This window comes from Sus scrofa, chromosome 12 (assembly GCF_000003025.6).
Source record: "Sus scrofa isolate TJ Tabasco breed Duroc chromosome 12, Sscrofa11.1, whole genome shotgun sequence".
In the NCBI taxonomy this organism is placed as follows: Eukaryota; Metazoa; Chordata; class Mammalia; order Artiodactyla; family Suidae; genus Sus; species Sus scrofa.
Genome location: NC_010454.4, coordinates 17657508 through 17678081, shown reverse-complemented (window position 1 = coordinate 17678081; position 20574 = coordinate 17657508). Strand labels below are relative to the sequence as shown.

General features: G+C 52.3%; 1 protein-coding gene across 3 annotated transcripts in view; it reads left to right on the top strand.

Moving 5' to 3' along the window:
* The window catches only part of WNT3 (Wnt family member 3), a 53907-nt gene that overhangs the window by 3116 nt on the left and 30217 nt on the right, over positions 1–20574 (top strand). The window contains exon 1 of one of the 3 annotated variants that reach the window (XM_021066826.1): positions 17560–17898. The exons of 1 other annotated variant lie outside the window; for it this stretch is intronic. Coding sequence is in view for 1 of the 2 variants with exons in the window: in XM_021066825.1 (XP_020922484.1) it covers positions 17861–17898 (38 nt within the window). In the remaining variant the exon portion in view is untranslated. Of the gene's footprint in view, positions 1–17559; positions 17899–20574 lie in introns of those variants that run through there. One more of the 3 variants, XM_021066825.1, reaches the window with a different exon arrangement.

Here is a 20574-nt window from a genome sequence, read left to right as displayed (position 1 = left end):
GGTCACCAGCCCTCCCATCGTACGCTGTTTGTCTTTGGTCTTGGAGTTAGGGTGGTGAGTGAGTCCCATTCTCGGGGCCAGGGCAGGAGGCCAGGGCTGGGACAGGGACAGTGGAGTAGACAGGCCCCAGATTCCTGTGCCTACTCTGTCCCTAGGGCAGCCAGATTCCAGCCCTTTAGCCCATCACGGCCTGCCCTCTTTGCCCACCCCCCCAAACTTCCCCAGCTTACACGTTCCCTAGGAGGAACTTCAAGGGGAAGTCATTTAGCTGGGCCTTCTGTCTGTGCTACCCCTTGAGGAGGGCACCCCCACCCCCAGTGTCCTGCATGGCTAAGGCCCCAGCGCTCAGAGAAGGTAGACCAGAAGGCCGAGCTGCAAGGGGCCTCTGACGGAGATTCAGGGAAGGAAGAGATGAGCTCCAGGGCCTTGCAACCAGATAGTGGCGGAGCTGGGACAGGAAGCCGTGGCAGCGGCACTGATTTCTATAATTCTTCTTGTCAGTCCCAGTTAGCGCCTGGTGGAGGAACTTGTCTTTCTTCTCCTTCTTGGGGGAAAAGTGAACTATCTTCTTAGGGCCCAACCTAGTGCCTGCTGCATTCCAGAGGCGGAGGCCCTGACGGAAGGGGCCTGTGTTGGGGGTCGCCTCTGTGTGACACACCCCTCTGGGCCTCTGTTTCCTCACTTTTTCGCTCAGGAATCACCAGCCCGCCCGCCCTGCTTCACAGCTTGGGTGAAAGTGCTCAGCAGAAGTCAAGGACAGTGAGCTGTGAAATAAGACCATCTGCATCCTCTCTCCCCCCATCCTGGGGGCCATCGCCCCTCTCAAGCCCTTGCCCTAAGTCCTGCCTCAGTTTCCCCATCCGTCAGAGGTTCCGCTGTCTCCCCCGCTGCACTCCCACCTCCACCCACTGCCTTTCACAGGCTTGTGAACATGTTCAGTCAAACCCCGCGGGGGTCAGTGGGCTGGGCCCAGGGAGGCACCTGGGACTGCGGGGGAGGAAGGCCCCAGGCCAGGTGTTAACACTTGTAACAGGCCGGAATTACAGCTGGCTGGGGCTGGGGCTGGGGCTGGGGCTGGGGTTGGGGCTGGCGAGGCGCTTAGCTGGCTGGAGGCTGTGGATCCCACAGGCAGACAGACAGACAGACAGACCGATGGGCAGATACCAGATCGGATGGCCAGGCTTTAACCCGGGGGTCTCCCTTCCAGGGCAGGCCTTACCCTGGAGGATTTGGTGGAGAAATTAATCCAGGTCTCTTGGAAGGGAGTTAACAGCCCTCCTGCCCACCCTCCCCCCATTGTGGGCGGGGCTTGCTGGCCAAAGGGAGCAAATTCGGTTGCCGATCTGTTTATATTCTTCTGAGGGGACCACATTTTGCTTTAACAAACAAACAAACAAACAAAAAATGCAGGTCAAATGTTATTATACTGCCAAGAGCCTGGAGCTGAGTTATGTTCTTGAAAGAACCTGCTTTACTATGTGGGGCCAGGTGGGGGGAAGGGGTTGCGGTCAGGGAACGTTCTCTCAGAATCTCAGAGCATTTTATCAACAGCTCTGGGGCCAAGAGATGACAGTGGCATCTGAGCCCTGAGCATCCTCCTCACCCCCGGTATCCTGAGGACCTATGGTCCAGGAAGGTTCTGGACAGCTGCTTGGTGGGAAGACTTTTTGGAGGAGGTCGAAAGAGGTAGGAGCTGGACTGCGGTGCCAAGTCCTTTAGCGAGCGCTCTCCCCGCCCCCTCTGCAGCTTTCCCCACTGGCCGACCCAGCCCGACCCTGCCAGTACCCACACCTTCTGGCATCCGGGTGCTTTGCTCAATCACTGGTACAGGGGGAGAAACTGAGGCAGACAGAGAGGGCTCTAGGTGGAAATCCCCAAAGGATAGACTCAGCCAAGCCAGCATCTCCCATCCTGCCTACTCTAGAACTTGATGCTGGTAAACCTGAATGGTACTCGGGCAGATGCAGGACTGAGAAGATATTATGGACACAAGGTGGCGGAGGGGAACTCTGACCTTGGGGTTTTCTCTAGACTTTGGGACTGGGTCTCTTCTGGGTCTGGGCAGGAGAAGCGGCTCTTCTCAGGGACGAATGTAGCTTAACAGACCCTTCCAGGGAAAGTGGGAAAAAGGAGGCCCTTTCTGGCTCAGAACACAGCCAGCCCGGGGCTTGAGGGAGACCTGGTCTTCTAGCCTTTTCCACCCTCCCTGCCGTGAGCCACAGAATCCTTTTAAAGCCACCGAGGAGGGAAAGAACATTCTCTCCCTGTTGCCCCTGCTTAGGGGAGAAGGTCAGCCTAACCCCTTGCTCAGAGGGCCAGCCCGATCTTAGAGCTACACACTCATGTTACCTGTGTGCCAGGAAGTGGTAGAGCCTGAGTGGAGAGACCCGTGTCTGAGTTTGGCTGTGTGACTTAGGATGAGCCCTTTTCCTTTTCTGTGCTTGAAGCCCCTGTCTCCCTCTGAGCTTCATTTTTCTTGACCTGCCTGAAGGATCCCTTCTGACTTGTAGTCTGCAGAGCTATGGCAGGGACTGATTCACAGCTGTAAAGCCAGGAGCTCCAGGTGGCTCCAGTGCCACTCCCCCAACACCCCCCACCCCCGGCTACCCTCCCCCCCACATCCCCTTGAGCCTTCCTCCCCCACCCCTCGTGGGCCTACTCAGACAGCCAGAGTCTGCCTTAGGTAGCCCAGGCCTTCCATTCTGTGGCCTCGACCTGAACTAAATCCCAAAGCTGGCTGCTCTACTACTGCCAACCCCACCTGCTTGCACCTCCAAACCTCATTTTCCGCAAACACTCACGTTCCTTTGGAGCCAGGCTGTCTACCCTCATACTCTTGTGTTACCTTGGCAACCTAGGGCAAGTTAACCTCTCCAAGCCTCAGTTTCTCCATCTGTAAAAGGAGAAAAGTGATTGTTTCTACCTGAAGAGTAAATGAGTGAATAGGAGTTCTGTCATAGCACAGTGGTAACCAACCCAACTAGCATCCATGAGGACGCGGGTTTGATCCCTGGCCTCACTCAGTGGGTTAAGGATCCAGCATTGTGGTGAGCTGCGGTGTAGGTCGCAGACGAGGCTCGGATCCTGTGTTGCCGTGGCTGTGGTGTAGGCTAGAGGCTGCATCTCTGATTCGACCCCTAGCCTGGGAATTTCCATATGTCGCAGGTGTGGCCCTAAAAAAAAAAAAAATTAGAAGCGTGAATAATGCCTGGCACACAAGAAGGACCATAAAACATATTATTTTCACCTTCTGTCTGTAAGCTATTTTGACTCTTTTAAGTCTTGGACCTAAACTTGCCTCTTCCAAGAAGTCCTCCCAGGTTGGCCCCACCTGACTCTGTTTTCTCTATATGCTCAGAGCTACCTTGCCCCACTTTACTAGGTACTGGTGACTGTGAGCCTGTAGCTTTCTGTTTAACCTGAGAAAGCTAGACCAGGCTAACTTCCTGCCCTTCACCTGCCCAGGAAGGGAGTGGGGAGGGCAGAGAAGGCACCACAGTCTCTCCTAACCCTACTCGCATCCCCCAGTTTTGACTCTTGTAGCCACTGTCATTTCCATCTGGGACCTGGAGCCACTTCAAGCTGGGCCGGGGAGGGGTGGGAGAGGCAGACTGGAAGGGGTGGGGGGAGTGGCACTGGGGCCGCCTGGAGCAGCCCGAGCAGAAGTTACTCCTCCAGGAGCTGAGAGATGATTCAGAAGGTGATTTATAGACGGAAGGCAGAAAGCTTGGCTCCTGGCAGAGGCCTGCTGCTTAATTACATTCTTTGGGGGGTGGAGGTATGAGTGGGGCGGCAGCAGGGGAGCGACTTCTACCCCCTCCCCCTCCAGGCCTTGTCCCTGGAGCTGCCCCAACTCCAAGCAGGGTCCTCTGTCTCGTGGGGAAGAGGGAGACTAGGCTGGGGAGCAGGCAGAGCTTCTGGGAATAGAGCAGGTGGAGAAAAAGGGAAGAGGCCAGCGTCCCACCTCCTGGGACTCCTGCAGGGGCGTCTGGGATGCAGAGGGGGCCGGGAAACAGGCCCCCCTGGGAAAAGTCGCTTGATCTCCTCCCTGCTCCCGGGCAATTGAGTAGCTAACCCACTGAGGCAGAGGGTTTCTAGAATCTTCCTGAGGGCACAGCCCCACTCTTTCCCTCTAGCGCCCTATCCTACTGCTGCTTGCTGGCCCTTCCCTCAAGTTCACCCCCTCTTCTGTTGCTCGGTTCTCAGGGGGCCATGGGCTGGGGGCTGGGGACCTGGCTCTTTGCTTAGAGGTTGAAACCCAGTCCTTTGGCATCAGGGGACTCGTGGTATGTGACCCAGTGGCTGCCTTAGATCTAGAAGGTTCTCCAGGCAGGGTCAGCCTTATATTGGCGGGAGAGAACGTTTCCTCTCCTCACATTAAACTAATGTCTCAGTCACCACAATTCAAGTACTAAAGCTAAAATCACTTCTGCGCTGTTGACAAGCTGCCCCCATTCTGTCTGTCACTTGCTGTGGCGACAGGTGGATCCCCGCCGTGGACACTGACCCACGCAGTCTCCATCGAGGCTTTGAAACTCCAAACCTCCGCCTCTGGTTCTTGAGGCCTGAAAGGTGCGTCGGGGCAGGGGGTAGGGGAGCCCAGGCCAATGGAGTCTGTTTATCTGTTTGCAGCTTGGCGTGTACAGCCGGGAGGAGTTGGCAGGGGTCAGGATGGGGACACTAGACAGCTCTCTGGTTCCCCCTGAGGCAGCCCTTCTCAAAATGGCCTCATTCTGTGCATGGAGTGAATTCCAGAAATGTCAGGCACACCCATACATCTCAGGGAAGTGTGTTCAGAGACAAGAGGGGGCAGTGTGGGTGGTGGGGGTTTCTGGGCAGGGAGTTAGGGGACCCGAGATCTGGCTTTGCCGCTAGTTGCCGTGTGACATTAGACAAGTCCCTTGGCTGTTCTGAGCCTCAGTAAATAGGGAGTTGGACAAGCTGCTGGCCTTGGACTTCCAGCTATTTGGATTATCTGCATCTGGTGAAAGGCGGGTGGTCACTGAGAGATGCCCTCAGGGCAGGGTGGGGAGAGCGAGCACAAAACTACACTCAAATAACTGTGAGATCATGGGTGAGTCTCTTACCTGTCAGGCCTCAGTTTTCTCATCTGCAAAATGGCCAATGATAACAAAGCCACTTGCCCTTCCTACCTGCAGGGCTGCTAGGAGCTTCAGAAGCAAGGACCTTTTTTTTTTCCTATTTTTTTTTTTTTTTTTTTTTTTTTTAGGGCCACACCTTCGGCACCTGGAAGTTCCCAGGCTAGGGGTCGAACTGGAGCTGCAGCGGCCTACACCACAGCTACAGCAATGCAGGATCGGAGCCGCGTCTATGACCTACACCACAGCTCACAGAAATGCCGGATCCTTAACCCACTGAGTGGGACCAGGGATTGAACCCACATCCTCATGGATACTATTTGGGTTCATTACACTGAGACATGCCAGGAACTCCAGAAGGAAGGATCCTTATGAAAGCCCTTGAGAAGCATCAGGCTCTTTCCAGAGAGGACTCTCACTGCTAGTCCTACCGGAAAGGGGGGTAGGAGTCAGGCCCTGGTCAAAGGTGCTAAGGATGGGCCCGTCAGGACCCCCTGAGCCTCTGAGCTTGAGGGTTTGGTTATTCCCAGCAGAGGTGGAAGGAATGGGACGCGGACAGGGGTCTCAGCTCCTTCCTGTGGGGGGGTCTGGAGATTCCCTGGGGAGCACGGAGGGGAGGGGGCAGAGGTTGGTGGTCAGGTGGCTGCAGGGCCTGCCTAGGGTGACCCCAGCAAGTGAGAGGTCACAGGCCTGACCTGGGCTCATAGCATCTGGTTTCTAAGCAGGACACGATGGTGGGCGATGTGAGCAGAAGTGAGGAAGGTTGAGCGTGAAGGGCCAGGAGTCTGTGGCCCTCAGGAAATCCTAGTCACCTGGAGGGGACCAGGAGCTCAGAGACCTAGGCTGGAAAAACAGGAAGGACTGTGTGTGTGTGTGTGTGTGTATGTGTGTGTGTGTGAGAGAGAGTCAGGGGTGGTGAGGGGGATGGGAGCAACAGGACCAAGCGCCCTGCCCCTGGGCACAGAGTCCCACTTATCTGCCAGAGCCAGCTGGTCCACCGAGGAAAACCAATCTCTCCTCGCAGGGCCCATTAAGAATGCAAATAGGGGCTGTGGGAGTGGGAGTGAGCCGGCCTCCTGCATCCTGCCCCACTCCTCACCGCTTATACTCCTGACCTGGCTTTCTGAGGGTGTCTCTTCCCTGCTCCCAAGCTTCCCATGGCTCTCCACTTCTTGTCTGGCACCCAGGCTCCCCAGGGTTGGCCACCCTAGGGTTGGCATCAGTTATACTTTTCATACCCCCCCCAACATCTCTCCATGCCTGTTCATTAAAATACTGGAAGGCTGACCTCTGTGCCTGTAAATGGACATACTTCCCCACCTCCTGTCTCCCCTCCCCACCCTCAACTGCTGATATTTCATTTTGCCTTCAAGATCCAGATTGAAAGCCTCTTCCTTCGGGAAGCCCTCCTAGATTCCCAAACCACTGCCCTCCACGTTGGGCATATGTCGTCCCTCCTTCTCCATCCCCAGCCATGCCATCTATTCCCACCATCCTCTCCCCCAGGCTGTGGGTGACTTCTGCTCCTCTACTAGACGCAGATGCGTTTTCGTCACCTCGTGATTCTATCTCCCACTGCCCATCATATGGTAGAGGGTCAGTAAGCAAAAACACAGCTTGGTGCTGCTTGTAATATACTCTGTAAAGGCACATGGACAAAAGAGGGTCAAAAGAGGGTCCTAAGAGTGTGGACAGTGTCGTGAACAGACTGAAGGAGCGGAATGAATTAAAATCTCATCCCTGGGCGAGCACATTGCTTCTGCTGACTTTGAAAGGCTGCTGATCTTGCTTCCCGTTTCTCAGCTCACGTGGCTAACCGCCCTGAGCTTCAGAGGGCACCCAAGAGGATGCGACCCTGATGTGAATAGGCTGCCTTCCCAGAAGCTGAGGTGAGCTTTGCTTCCATGGTCGCAATTCCCCTGGAATTATTTTTTCCATCCCAACTCCATTTGCAAATATTTCCTATCAGTGTCCTATTTCTCCCCACCCCCCACCCCCTATATCCATAGTGCACACTATCCTTAGGTGTCCAAGTTTTTTAGTTTAAAAATCACATTTGGGGAGTTCCCATTGTGGCGCGGTGGAAACGAGTCCCACTAGCATCCATGAGGACTTGGATTCGATCTCTGGCCTTGCTCAGTGGGTTAAGGATCTGGCATTGCCATGAGCTGCAGTGTAGGTCACAGATACGGCTCATAACCTGCTTTGCAGTCGCTGTGGATAGGCTGGCAGCTGCAGCTCCAATTCGACCTGGAACTCCCATACGCCACAGGTGCAGCCCTAAAAATAAAAATAAAATAAAAATAAAAAAGCAAAATAAAATAAAATAAAATAAAAATCACATTTGGCAGGACTTGTTTCCCCATTCAGCAACGGGTCACTACATTTGCTGATGGTGTGTAGAGCCGGTTCCTATACACATATCATGATTTAGAACAAAACTCTGCCCATTTTACAGATGTGGACTCAGGTCAGGCTCAGGCTGTGCTTTGAACCATGTCCCGTTGAGCCCAAAGCCTTTTCCTTCTAGCACCCTTCAGACTCAAAAGTGGACTTCCCACATGGAACAAAATTCACTTAATCGTTTTCTACCTCGGTTCATATAGTGTGGCTTTGTGTCAAGGTTGTATTTGAATTTCAACTTGAAAGCTTCTGCTTTGGGTTTGTTGATACTATTTCTTTTGTTGTTGAGGATGATGATACTAGATCTGAACCTCTGGAAGGTCTCATATGTGCAAGCTTTCCACATATATGAAGCTGGCAGTAGTGGCCCTGTGAGCATTTTGTTGCCTGGGTGGAGGTGGAGGGAGAGTGGCCTCGGGCAAATCACTGTTTCCGGGGCCTTTATTTTCTCTCCTGTGAAATAGGAAGAGGTAGACGCATGACCTTTCATGTTACCTCCAGCTTTAAGGTTTTTCGTTCTACTTAATCCTTTATGCTCCTTTGCATCCAGCCCCACCCTACACATGCAAGAAAACAATGGGACAGAATCCTCTTTCTTTTTCTGTTTTTTCTTTTTTTGGGGGGGGGGTGGGGGGCAAACTACAGCATGCAGAAGTTCCACAGTCAGGGATCAAATCTGTGGTGCCACAGCAGAGACAACACCAGATCCTTAACCCACTGAGCCACCAGGGAACTCCCTGGAATCCTCTTCCTCCCTTCCTTTCTTTTTTTCTTTCTTTCTCTTTCTTATCTTTTTAGGGCCACCCCCATGGCCTATGGAGGTTCCCAGGCTAGGGCTTGAATTGAAGCTGTAGCTGCCAGGCTATTCCTCAGCCACAGCCACACCAGATCCAAGCTGCGTCTGCAACCTACACTACAGCTTACGGCAATGCTGGGTCCTTAACCCACTGAGCGAGGCCAGGGATTGAACCTGAGTCCTCATGGTTACTAGTCGGGTTCGTTACTGCTGAGCCACGACAGGAACGCCTGGAATCTTCTTTCTCACTCAAACCAGTTCTTGCGTTGGTATCTCTGATACAGATGGTTTTTGGCCTGACCTTTACAATAAAATCTTCACCTTGATTTCTCCCTGAGGAGCTAGCATGATTTCTCCTTGCTGTTAAAGTATGTTTCCTTTAAGTCCTGGCTGTTAGAAAACTCAGTCAAACATGAGCTCAGAGCCTTGCACCTGTATTGACCTTGACTTGGCATGGTTGTCTTCTTCACCTTGATCCTAACTTTCTATTTTCCTTTTGTTATTTAACCCCATGTGTTTTGTGTTAGAAGTTCCTTGAGGGCAGGCAACTGTCTCCCACACCACTGTCTTCTCTGCCTGGCACATACACAGTCGATGCTCAATAAATATTTGTTGTCTTTGGAATGAATATTTGCTATCAGCCATTTCAAATTCTTTCTGGAAAGGACAAGCCATACACAAATTAAAATTAAAAGAAAAAAAAAGCCTTTTGCTGTATCGAGGCATTGGTCCTGACCAGATAGATTTGGGTTGCAAGAATTCTGTTCAGGAGTTCCCTTTGTGGCACAGTGGGTTAAGGATCTGGCATTGTCACCATTGTGGCTCTGGTCACTGCTGTGGAGGGTTTGATCCCTGGCCCAGGAACTTCCCCATACCAGGGACACGGCCAAAAAATTTTTTTTCCTTTTAATTACTTTGTTTTTCTTCTTTCTTTCTTTCTCTCTCCTTCTTTCTCTCCTTCTTTCTTTTTTTGCCTTTTAGGCCATACCTGCCACATATGGAGGTTCCAAGGCTAGGGGTCCAGTCAGAGCTGCAGCTGCTGGCCTGCACCACAGCCACAGCAACCTGGATCCTTAAGCCACTAATCAAGGCCAGGAATCGAACCCACATCCTCATGGATACTAGTTGGATTCTTAACCCACTGAGCCACAATGGGAACTCCCTCTTTCTGTTCTTTTATCATCAGGTTTTCCCCACAGGTCTATAAAACCTTGACTTTGGGGAACCCACCAAAGTCTCTATGATCTGCCTCATTTTAAACTTGAAGTTGGTACCTAATTTTCCTCTTGGACGCTCTTGTTTCCGGCCAGTTGGGCTTTCCTCTTTCCCTGGCTCCCTTCATACCTGGTTCCTCCCACCTCCCCTTCCCCTGGAAGCCAGCCGGGGCTGCTGTGGCCATTCTGCAGGTGGCAGAATGCCCTACTAGCCTCTGCCCTGTCTCTCCAGCCGGGCTGCTCCCAGCCCCCACCCAGGCATCATGAGAATGGCCGTCACTGTGGACACAGGTGGGACGGAAGAACAAGGCCGGGCTGAACGTCACATGTGATGAGCATAAGGGTCCCTCACTGCCAGCCAGGTCCTTCCCAAAATCCTAGAGGGACACCGCCCTCTTCAGCCCTTAGATTTCAGAAGTGGGAATGCCTAACCCCAGGCCCAGTGGTCCTCCAACTTCACTGAAGCTTTTGCAGGAGAGATTCTGGAGCTTTCCTCAGCTAGGGGCTATGGGTCAGGATATCAGCTAGGAGCTATCGGTTAAGATGGAGTCCATGACCTTGGCACTGTCCTTGGACCTAAAATAGCCACATGGGATTGACATCTTCATCCCTGTTTTATCTGTGAGAAAATCGAGGCTCGCAGAGCCCAAGCAAGGAGCTGGGAAGTGAAAGGGGGAGGCAGGATTTAACAGCCAGCTAAGAATTCGTCATGTATGGTGTGTGCTGATAAAACAGCACACGCATTAACGCATCCTCCCAGTGGCCTTAGGACGCAGATACTCTTCTTGCCCCCATCCTCCAGATGAGGAAACTGAGGCCAGGAGGAAGCCTTTCCATTGCCCCAGGCTCCACAGCTGCCAAATCTCAGAGCTTGAACCACACCACCAACTGCCTGAATCCAGGCCTACCAGGCATCACAGCCCTTTGCAGTGACACCACATCTCGACAGCCAGGAAGTTCCTCCTTGGGTCTGACTGCAGTCTTTCCTAACTTAGTCCAAGCCCAGATGCTCTCATTTGGTCTCTTGTAGTCAGGAGCATCAAGTAGATTTTCAGCTTGCATTCAAGGACTAGGGTGTGGGAGTTCCCGGCGTGGCTCGGTGGTTAATGAACCCAACTAGTATCCATGAGAATGCGGGTTCAATCCCTGTCCCTGCCCAATGGGTTAAGGATCCGGCATTGCCGTGAGCTGTGGTGTAGATCGTAGACACAGCTCAGATCCCCCGTTGCTGTGGCTGTGGCGTAGGCTGGCAGCTGTAGCTCCGATTCGACCCCTAGCCTGGGAACCTCCATATGCTACAAGTGCAGCCCTAAAATGACAGAAGACAGAAAAAAACAGAAAGAAAGAAAGAAAGAAAGAAAGAAAGGACCAGGGCATGTTCCTCACTGAATCTTCCCTTTCCAGAACAATCCCTCCCAGATGACCCAGCCTCCCACACACCTTTAACCACCTTGTTCTCCCTCTCCTGGTCTCTCTCTGGCTTCTCCACATCTTTTTGTATGTGCTATGACCCACAGGCAAAGACCAGGGCAGAGGGCTCCTGCCAGGCCCTTCAATTTAGAGGGTCTTACTCTGGTGTCTTAAGGCTCTACCCTCCCGGTAGCACAAGGAATCTGGGGTCCAAGGGATCACGCCCACAACACCTCACCCCCACCCCGGCCTCCTGTGCTCTGGGTCCTCAGGAGTCTACCCAAGGCAGGCAGAAGTGCCTGGCTCCTGTGGTTGTGTGTCTGCTTCTGGGCTGGCGGACCTCTGCCTGGGGTTCATCCCATCAGCACAGGCCATGCTGCTGGTGTGCGTGCCCCTAGGGACGAGAGTGGTCAAAGGGAGGCCAGTTGCAGGGCCTGTGGCTGGCACTGGGAGGTCCGGTCAGGGTGTCCAGTGTGGGGTGGAGCGGGGGCGAGTGGGCTGCAAGCCTCTGGGCTGGGGCTGGCTCTCTCCATGTTGCTTTACTGGCTCAGAACGCCCTGGAGAACCTGGCTTTCCAGGTGGTGAATGAGCTATTTTACCAAGATGAGGTGATAGAATGATTTTTTTTGGGGGGGGGGTCATGCCCATGGCATGTGAACATGCCTGGGCCAGGGATGGAGCCCACACCACAGCTGTAACCAGAGCCATGGCGGTGACAATGCTGGATCCTTAATCCCCTGAGCAACCAGGGGCCTACAGACAGGATGGTTTTTAAACATATTATTGCAGTATACCTACAGGAAGGTACATAAATTCTAAGTGTACAGCTCACTGAGTTGGAGAGAATATATTTTATTTACCAGTTTGTTGACCTGATGTGAACTTTTATATATTGGGGCACATGGTGGAGGAGCCTCATTTCACACTAACCCCAGGCCCTAGAAGGGAACCAGCCAGGCCTGGGCTGTGGATGGGAAATGGGCTTCTCCGGGGTCTGACTGGCATCCAATCTGGAAGAAGCCTTGCTTTCTCCATCTTTGCGTCCTCTTGCCTCCCGGTCTCGGTAGCTTCCTTCTACACTGGCAACACTTAGAGCTTCCTCGCAGTCTGTGGTCACTTTTTTTTTTTTCCCTGCACCCACAGGCTATGGAGGTTCCCAGGCTAGGGGTCGAATCAGAGTTGTAGCTGCCACCCTATACCACAGCCACAGCAACTCAGGATCCGAGCCGCATCTGTGACCCACACCACAGCTCACAGCAACGCCCGATCCTTAACCCACTGAGCGAGGCCAGGCCTCAACCCCCTGCAACCTCATGGTTCCTCGTCGGATTCGTTTCTGCTGCGCCAGGATGGGAACTCCTGTGGTCACTTCTTAGCTTCAAGGCTCTTTTGTTAAACTGGGACCTTTTCTTACCCATTCTTGGCCTCAAAGGATGTTCCTACCTATTTGGTCGGTTTTGTCATTTTGAAATGGCCAACAGAAGAGCATTCAGCCGGCAGCTCCGGCTGTGATGTCCCACCCTCTTTAGCATGGCCCGGGAAGCCCTGGACCTGACTCCACCCTCACTCACCTCCCACCCCCACATTCTCACCCTATGACCTACTTCCACTTGCACATGTAAGAGTGTGGACTTCGGGGGATGGCAGTCCTGGGCTCTAGAAGGTTCTGCCTTTAATATCTGGGTGACGGGTTCCCATTGTGGTGCAGTGGAAACAATCCAGCTAGTAACCATGAGGTCATGTGTTTGATCCCTGGCCTTGCCCAGTGGGTTAAGGATCTGGCGTTGCCGTGAGCTGTGGCATAGGTCAAAGAGGCTAGAATCCTGAGTTTCTGTGGCTATGATGTAGGCTGGTAGCTGTATAGCCGTAGCTCCGATTTGACCCCTAGCCTGGGAACCTCCGTATGCTGCAGGTGTAACCCTGAAAAGAAAAAAAGAAAAAAACAAACCCAAAAACCCCTGCGTTACCTGAACCCCTCTCTGAGCCTCAACTTTCTTTATATAAAATGAGGTTTTCTGTGAGGACTAAAGCTGTAACGCATGAAGAGTTCCCACTGTGGCACAACAGATCCACAGCGTCTCTGGAGTGCTGGGATACAGGTTAGATCCCCAGCTGGCACAGTGGGTTAAGGATCCATGGCTTGGATCTGATTTCTGACTCAGGAACTCTGGCCAAAAGTGGAAAAAAAAAAGATGTAACATAGCTTAGTGTCTGGTGTCCACACTTAGCCATCAGTCTCACTTTATCATTTGGGTGGTTCTTTTTTTTTTTTTTTTAATGACCAGACCCACGGCTGTGGAAGTTCCCAGGCTAGGAATTGAATCTGAGTGGCAGCTGCAACCTATGTGGCAGCTGCAGCAATGCCAGATCCAGGCCAAGGATCAAATCCGTGCCTCTGCAGGGACCTGAGCTGCTGCAGTCAGATTCTTAACCCAGTGGGCCCTTCATTTGAGTTATTCGTACACTGCCTCATGTCTCCAGACCTTGGCGCTCGCCCCGCCTTATTTGGAATGACTCGTGTGAACTCCTATCCATTCTTCAAAGCAGAGTTTAGGCACTGCCTTTTCCATACCACTCTCTGTCACACCCGGCCCCAGCCCAGCCCCTTCGGGGAGTATCTGTTTCATTCATTAGACTGTGAGTCCTGAGCAGGCGGGACCCCGGTCTCAGTCACCTTTGTCCCCACATCACAAGGAGGGTGCAGAGAACACACTGCATCCTTTAACGTGGGTTGTAGGATGAACGGGCACCATTGAGAGTTACCTGCTGGTCGCAGGCTTTGCCTGCAGCCCCAGCGAGTTTCCCATTGCCTCTGTGAGGCCCTCCCTGGAAGCCCTGGGGCACTTGTCATTCGTGACTTCCTCATGTGTGTCTATCTTGTCTTCCCAACTGGAGGGTCTGCCCCCTTAAGGGCAGGACTCTGCTTTATCTGTCTTCATTATCTCAAATGAGCCTCACATGTCATCCGGAATTTTGCAGGAGCACAGCTGGCAGTAGTGTGGGTTGGTTGGCCAATGTACCAGGCTCCTCCCTGGGCTCAGCTGCTTCCTGCTCCCTGGTCTTGGTGTGAATCACAGAAATGCTACCTAATAGCCCTGGAACACTGGGTTGTTTAAAAAAAAATCGGAGGGAGTTCCTGTTGTGGTGTGGTGGAAATGAATCCGATGAGTACCCATGAGGATGCAAGTCCAAATCCCTGGCCTTGCTCAGTGGGTTAAGCATTCCGCATTGCCATGAGGTCTGGTGTAGGTCGCAGACACAGCTCAGATCCTGCATTGCTGTGGCTGTGGCCATCAGCTGCAGCTCCAATTCGACCCCTAGCCTGGAAACTTCCATATGCTACAAGAACAGCCCTTAAAAAGAAACAAACAAACAAAAAATAATTTTTCAAAACTATGTAGTTTATGTTTAAGCTTTATAAAAGTGGTGTTTTACTAATGCCTTCTCTTCTGTGATTTCATCCGCCCCCTCTGCATGATGTTTCTAGGTTTCAAACTCTGTTATGGGGTAGGACTGGAGATGCTTCATTTTTACAGCCGTTATCATTGGAATACAGAGCGTTTTGTCTGTTCCACCTCCTGTCAGTGGACGAGGTCTTGACATGCATGTGAGGGACAGACAGTAGTTTGTGGGAGAAACTACTCAGGAGTGGAACGTGGGGCTGTGGGACGTGGGAAAGTTGTGCTTCGCAAGTCAATGCTAAACTGTTTTCCAAAGGGGTTGTGTCCGCTGGCACTCTCATCTTGGCTCTACATTTTCACTGACCCTTGAACTTGAGTAACCTCACTCTTATCGGTCTGGCAGCTGTAGAATGTTGCCTGTGGTCGTCATGTGCTGAGACGGGACTGCTTTCAGGTCCCAGAGCTGGGAGATGCAGCGGCAGGGTTGGGAGCCCGGGGTTCATGTTGACACATCAAATGGGCATTCGGAAGAACCCGTGGCCAGGTCTGGTGTGTCCGGCGGGACACCCTCCATGACCCAGCTCCTTGTGTTGTCTGCCCAAGGGCACAGGGCACCATTGACCATTTGGTGACAGGGGCAAAAGTAACTAAAAGAGACCCAGCCAGCCCCCTCTTCCCTGGCTCACCTCTTCACTTCGCCGTCTTCCCCTTCATACCCTCACTGGTTGTGACTGTCCTGCCTGGTATCCGGAGATAATGCCACTCCTCCCTGGCAGGGAGGGGCCAGGAGGGAAATGTGCCCTGGCTCTGGGGGCTCATGGGATGGGCTGCCATCACCAGCTGGCATCTCTGTCCTCGCTGCTTGGTCCTTATTCTCCCTTCCTGTCCTGTCCTGTCCTGTCCTGGAGCAAGCCTCTACTTCCTTGAGCCTCCACTATAAAGATAAAGGGGTCTTTGGACCCCTCTCCTGACCAAAGGAAAAAAAATCTTTTCCATCAGTCCTCCACCTGACCTTCCTTTTTTCAAAAAATTTCAAAATCCTATCATCTTCCTGGGAATCTTCGCAGCCTAACTTCTACCCTCTCTCTCACCTCTTCTGAATGCCTTTTGGGCCAGAGCAGGACATCGCAAACTATACTTCTTCCACCAGTCCCACACAATCCTGCTGAGAAGGGCTTTAGGGGTCAAATACGTTTGGGAAGTGCCACCTGCTACTTCTAGCCTCTTAGTGTTTATGGTGCTCATTAGCACATCAGTATCTTGTTAGCATGAGAGCAACACAGAGGCCTGCAGGGATGATCCTTGTTTTCATTTGTTTAGTGTTTTCCAAAACTATTTACTCTCTCAGAGTTCCCGTCATGGCTTAGTGGTCGATGAATCTGACTAGGAACCATGAGGTTGCAGGTTCGATCCCTGGCCTTGCTCAGTGGGTTAAGGATCAGGCGTTGCGGTGAGCTGTGGTGTAGGTGGCAGACGTGGCTCGGATCCCGCTTTGCTGTGGCTGTGGTGTGGGCTGGCGGCCACAGCTCTGATTAGACCCTTAGCCTGGGAATCTCCATGTGCCGTGGGAGCAGCCCTAGAAAAGACAGAATATTTACTCTCTCAAGTAACAACTATTACCTATTTGGAAATGTGATCTAGAAAATTCTCCTGCCCATTTCATATGTCAATTTGTTCTCGTGGACTTAACTGTTCTCAGCAATCAGGCTGTGATTCCTCCGACTTTTAAAAATCATCCTATGGGAGTTCCCAATGTGGCACAGAGGAAATGAATCCGACTAGGAACCATGAGGTTGTGGGTTCAATCTCTGGCCTAGCTCAGTTGGTTAAGGATCTGGTGTTGCCGTGAGCTGTGGTGTAGGTCACAGACATGGCTCGGATCCTGTGGTGTAGGCTGGTAGCTGTAGCTCCAATTGTACCCCTAGCCTAGGAACCTCTGTATGCTGTGGTTTTGGCCCTACCTTAAAAAGCAAAAAATAAAAAGCAAAATAAATAAACAAAAATCATCCTTGTAATCTACTTCAGTCCAGAGGACCCATCCCAGAGGGTTTTGCAATGAAGGAATCAGTCAATTGGTCATTAAACTGAATCCCCTCTCCTGTGAGGCTTGCAGAAACCAGGCCCAGCTGGTCTTTTTACCTGGAGGACATGGGTCTCTCCGGCCAGTGTCAGACCTTCTCCACGGCATTTCCACAAAGCCTGTCCCCATCATCCCTGGTAGGATGCGTCTCTCCCTTGCAGTGGGCCTCCTAGAATTTTCTTTTTAGGCATCGGCCTTCCTGTTAAGTCTGGGAGACTCTCCAGGGCAGGGACTATGTCTTTGTATTCCCACAAGCAGGCACTCACTCAGTCCCTGCCTGCTGAATATTGAATCTCTCCTGACTCCTTTTAGAGAGATGGTTGGGAACTGTGGTTAAGCCTGCAGGCTCTGAAGAAGACTGGCTGTGCCCCCAAACTACCTGGATAAACTCAGGCAAATTAACTTAGTTAATCTCTGCACTTCAGTTTCCCTACCCCAGTGGGGGTGATGATAACGGTACCTTTCTTACAGGGTCTTTGGGAAGATTAAATGAGTTAATGTGTATAAAGCACATGAAACAGTGCCTGGCATGGAGAATGGCATTGGTCTGTGTTAGCATTTATAGCAAAGGCAGCTACCATCTTTTGTGCCAGGGATTGTGATAAAGGCTTTGCCTACAATCTTTCAATGACTCCTGCCTGCAGCCTCTATCTTTTTTGTTTTCTTTTTCTTTTTTGCTTTTTAGGGCCATGCCTGTGGCTTATGGAGGTTCCCAGGCTAGGGGTCGAATTGGAGCTACAGCTGCCGGCCTACGCCAGAGCCACGTGGGATCCAAGCACATCTGCGACCTATACCACAACTCAGGGCAACGCTGGGATCCCTGAACCTCTAAGCAAGACCAGGGATCAAACCCGCATCCTCATGGATAATAGATTCGTTCCCACTGCGCCACAACGGGAACTCTTTAAAGTAGATGATGTTTACATTTTTCCAATTAGGAAGCTGAGTCCTTCCAAGAGGATAGGAAAGTGGTGTTAGCAATAGGACCAGGACTCAGGTCAGTCAGCTCGGTCCATGGTAAGCGGTGCTGCTGGAGGACTGGGCAACTCCTCTATCTCTTTTCATCTATAATTACCCCAATGAGAAACTGACTGACGCTCTACCCTTTTCAATAAGGTGCAAATCCACCGCCAGGTTGGGTGTTAAGTGTACGCAGGTGCATACCAGTGGGCGCTTTGACGCAGGCGCATAACAGCGGGTGCGTGCACGCATGCGCATAACGGACCCGCGCATAGGTAAGAACCAGCTGGCGGAGAGGCCCCGCGAGGCGGTTGCGAGCACCTCTGTGGTAGATCCAGAAAGACCAAACTACTGAGGCAGGACTTGGAGCATCTACAGCAGAAGGGAAGTCACCCGTCCGTCCACAGTGTTGTGGAAGAGGCAGAGAGAGCCTGGAATTCAGCTTGGTGTCCTCGTGCCCCTGGCTCCTTACTCGGGGCCGCGTGTGAGCCCGGGAAATGTTTGCAGACGTTCACCTGTGGTCGCTTTTACCCAGGTAGGTTATCCAGGGGGCAAGACAGAGATTCCTGAGGTTAGCAGCCACGGGTTAGGGGTGGTTAGAAAGGAGCATCTGGATTTGGGGGTCGGGAGGGCGCATCCCTGACTTCTGAGATGAACGACGTGGAATCCTTTCCCCATGTGTCTGTCAGTCGGCCTTCGCAGACCCCGGAGGCTGACTCCAGAAGTCACGGGGTTGACCTGTTCTTTCCATACCGGCCAGGGCTTATTCTAGCACCTTCCCCGCTCTGGCTCTACAACAGAAGTGAGATGTGGGGGCCTTGGGCGAGGGGTTGAATGTGGTGATGTGAACATAGTTTAAGAGGCACACACCGCAGGCTGTTTATCTCGACGCGGAACAGGTTGGGGGCTTCAGTGCCGGCAGGTGAGCCGCGGCTTTCTTGGCACCGGAGAGCAGGTCACCAGGGCGGCCAAGGTGGCTGCGGGGGACTGGCGGGGCGTGAGCGGGGAGGACACCGCAGCAGGTGTGCTCAAGCCAAGGCACGGCGGCTGGAAGCAGCCAGCCAGCTTGGCAGAGGGAGCGAGAGAAGGGGGTGCTGAGTTCTTTCCGCCCGAAGAGGAGGGAATTCCCGGGAATCCCTAGGCTGACTGGGCTAGCAAAAGCTTGGGAATCTGGTAAGGTGTCAGTTTTAAGATTTTTATTCTCTTCACATGGTGCAATGTGCTCTGTGAATAAAAGAGAATGTGAATTCTATAAAGATTTGGAGAAGGAGTTTGTCGTGGCTCAGTGGCTTAAGAACCCAACTAGTATCCATGAGGCTGTGGGTTTCACCCCTGGCCTTGCTCAGTGGGTTAAGGATCTGGCGTTGCCATGAGCTGTGGTGTAGGTCACAGGCACGGCTTGGATCTGGCGTGGCTGTGGCTTAGGCTGACAGCTACAGCTCCTGTTTGACCCCTAACCTGGGAACCTCCATATGCCCTGGGCGCGGCCCTAAAAAAATTAAAAAAAAAAAAAAAAAAAAAAAGATTCGGAGGAACTACTTCTCTTGGTTGGCCTGGTTCTCTGACCTCTCAGCCCCAGGGAAACCCAAGTTAACTCCCCCACTGGGGCCTGGAGCCTCCTGTGGGCCTTCCTTTTGTACCAGCTGACCCCCAGCATTCCTTCCAACTCTGAGGAGTTCCCTTCCCCCGGGGGGCAGCCCTGTGTAGGGCCTGGGTCTCTGTCGGACTGCCTGTGAGGTCCAAACCCATCAGCTGGGACCTCAGGCCCTTCCCTCCTCTCTCTTTGCCCCTTGGGTTTCAGTGTTTTGAGTCACGTCAGTTTCCCAAAAGTGCCCTTCTTCTTCTTTGTCTCTCAGGCCATAAAGATCCACCTCTGAGCACAGCCCTTAGAGGTCTTGCGGATTATCCGAGCCCATCCTGCCCTATGTCCTTCTTCACTTGGTCTCCCCGCCTCCACCAGGATGGTCTGGTGGGCCTCTGTTCCTGTGTGCATGGCCTGCCCATTCACTTGTACCCTCCTCTAGGTTAAGGACGTGACTCTGTCTTGTGCCCAGTTCTGTGCAGAGCACAGAGTGGGTGCTGAATAAATGCATTCTGCTTGAATGAGCTGGTTATCACCAGCAAGTGAAATCTAGACAGGTAGCAAAATAGCAAGAGTACAGGATTTAGGTTCAGACTGGGGTCAAACCCCACCGCCCCTTACTGGCTTATGGTCCCCTGTCTGAGCCTCAGTTTCCTCATTTGTAAAGAGACAGTATTTACCTCCCAGGGCTGTTCAGAGGATACTCTGCAACTGGAAGGTGCTAGAACCTGTGTCATCTACCCGGACTTCTCTTGGGAGGGGTCCTAAATTCATGTGTCCTGTCAGCCCACAAATCCCTCCAGCCCTCAGATGGAGATCTTCTCCTCTACCTGCCCCTCCCCAGCGAGCCCTTGAGTGTGGGACTGGCCTTTTCTGAGATACAGAGAAGTAAACCTTGAGTGTAGAAGATTCATGACAACATTCAAAAGAAAAAAGGTCAATGGGCAGGGGCGCCAGCATTTGAATTTACAGGGCTGTAAATCCAGAGAGCAGCCTGAGCAGCAGGATTGACCTGAGTGTTCCTTTAGCCCTCTTTCAACACGCTCCACACAGACCCTGTCCTAATGAATGTCTCACCTCTTCGCTTTATCGGCCAGCTCAGTGCCAACATTTGGCTAGCTGTGTGACCCCAGACAAGTTACTTAGCCTCTCTGAACCCCTATCATCACCTCTCAAATGGGGATCATAACCTCATAAGGTTCTTTGGCAAATCAAAAGATACATTGTAATTAAAGGACACCAGTCAGGGCTCAATAAATGTTAGCTGTTATTAGTAATAATAACAGCTGTTCTGAGTGCCCCAGTAAACTGGCCCCCTCCCTACCTTAGGCAGTTCAGTGAATTGTTTCCTTATGGCCTCATTAACCACTCTCTACTCGAGTAGATACACTCACATTATCTTGTGCACCATTGGGTATGTACCCGTAAGAGCTTTGCTCTTTATTTCATTCACAGCCCTGCCTGTCCCCATTACCTCATCTCTCCCTGTGTTTTGTGGGCACCTCTTCCTGTCTAGCATGAAGGCCTTCTCTTAAGCCAGGTCATTCCCGAGGGAACCTTAACTGGAGCTAATATGCTTTGATTTTTTTTGTACCTCATATTGAACGCATTGTTTGTAGGGAAATTGGT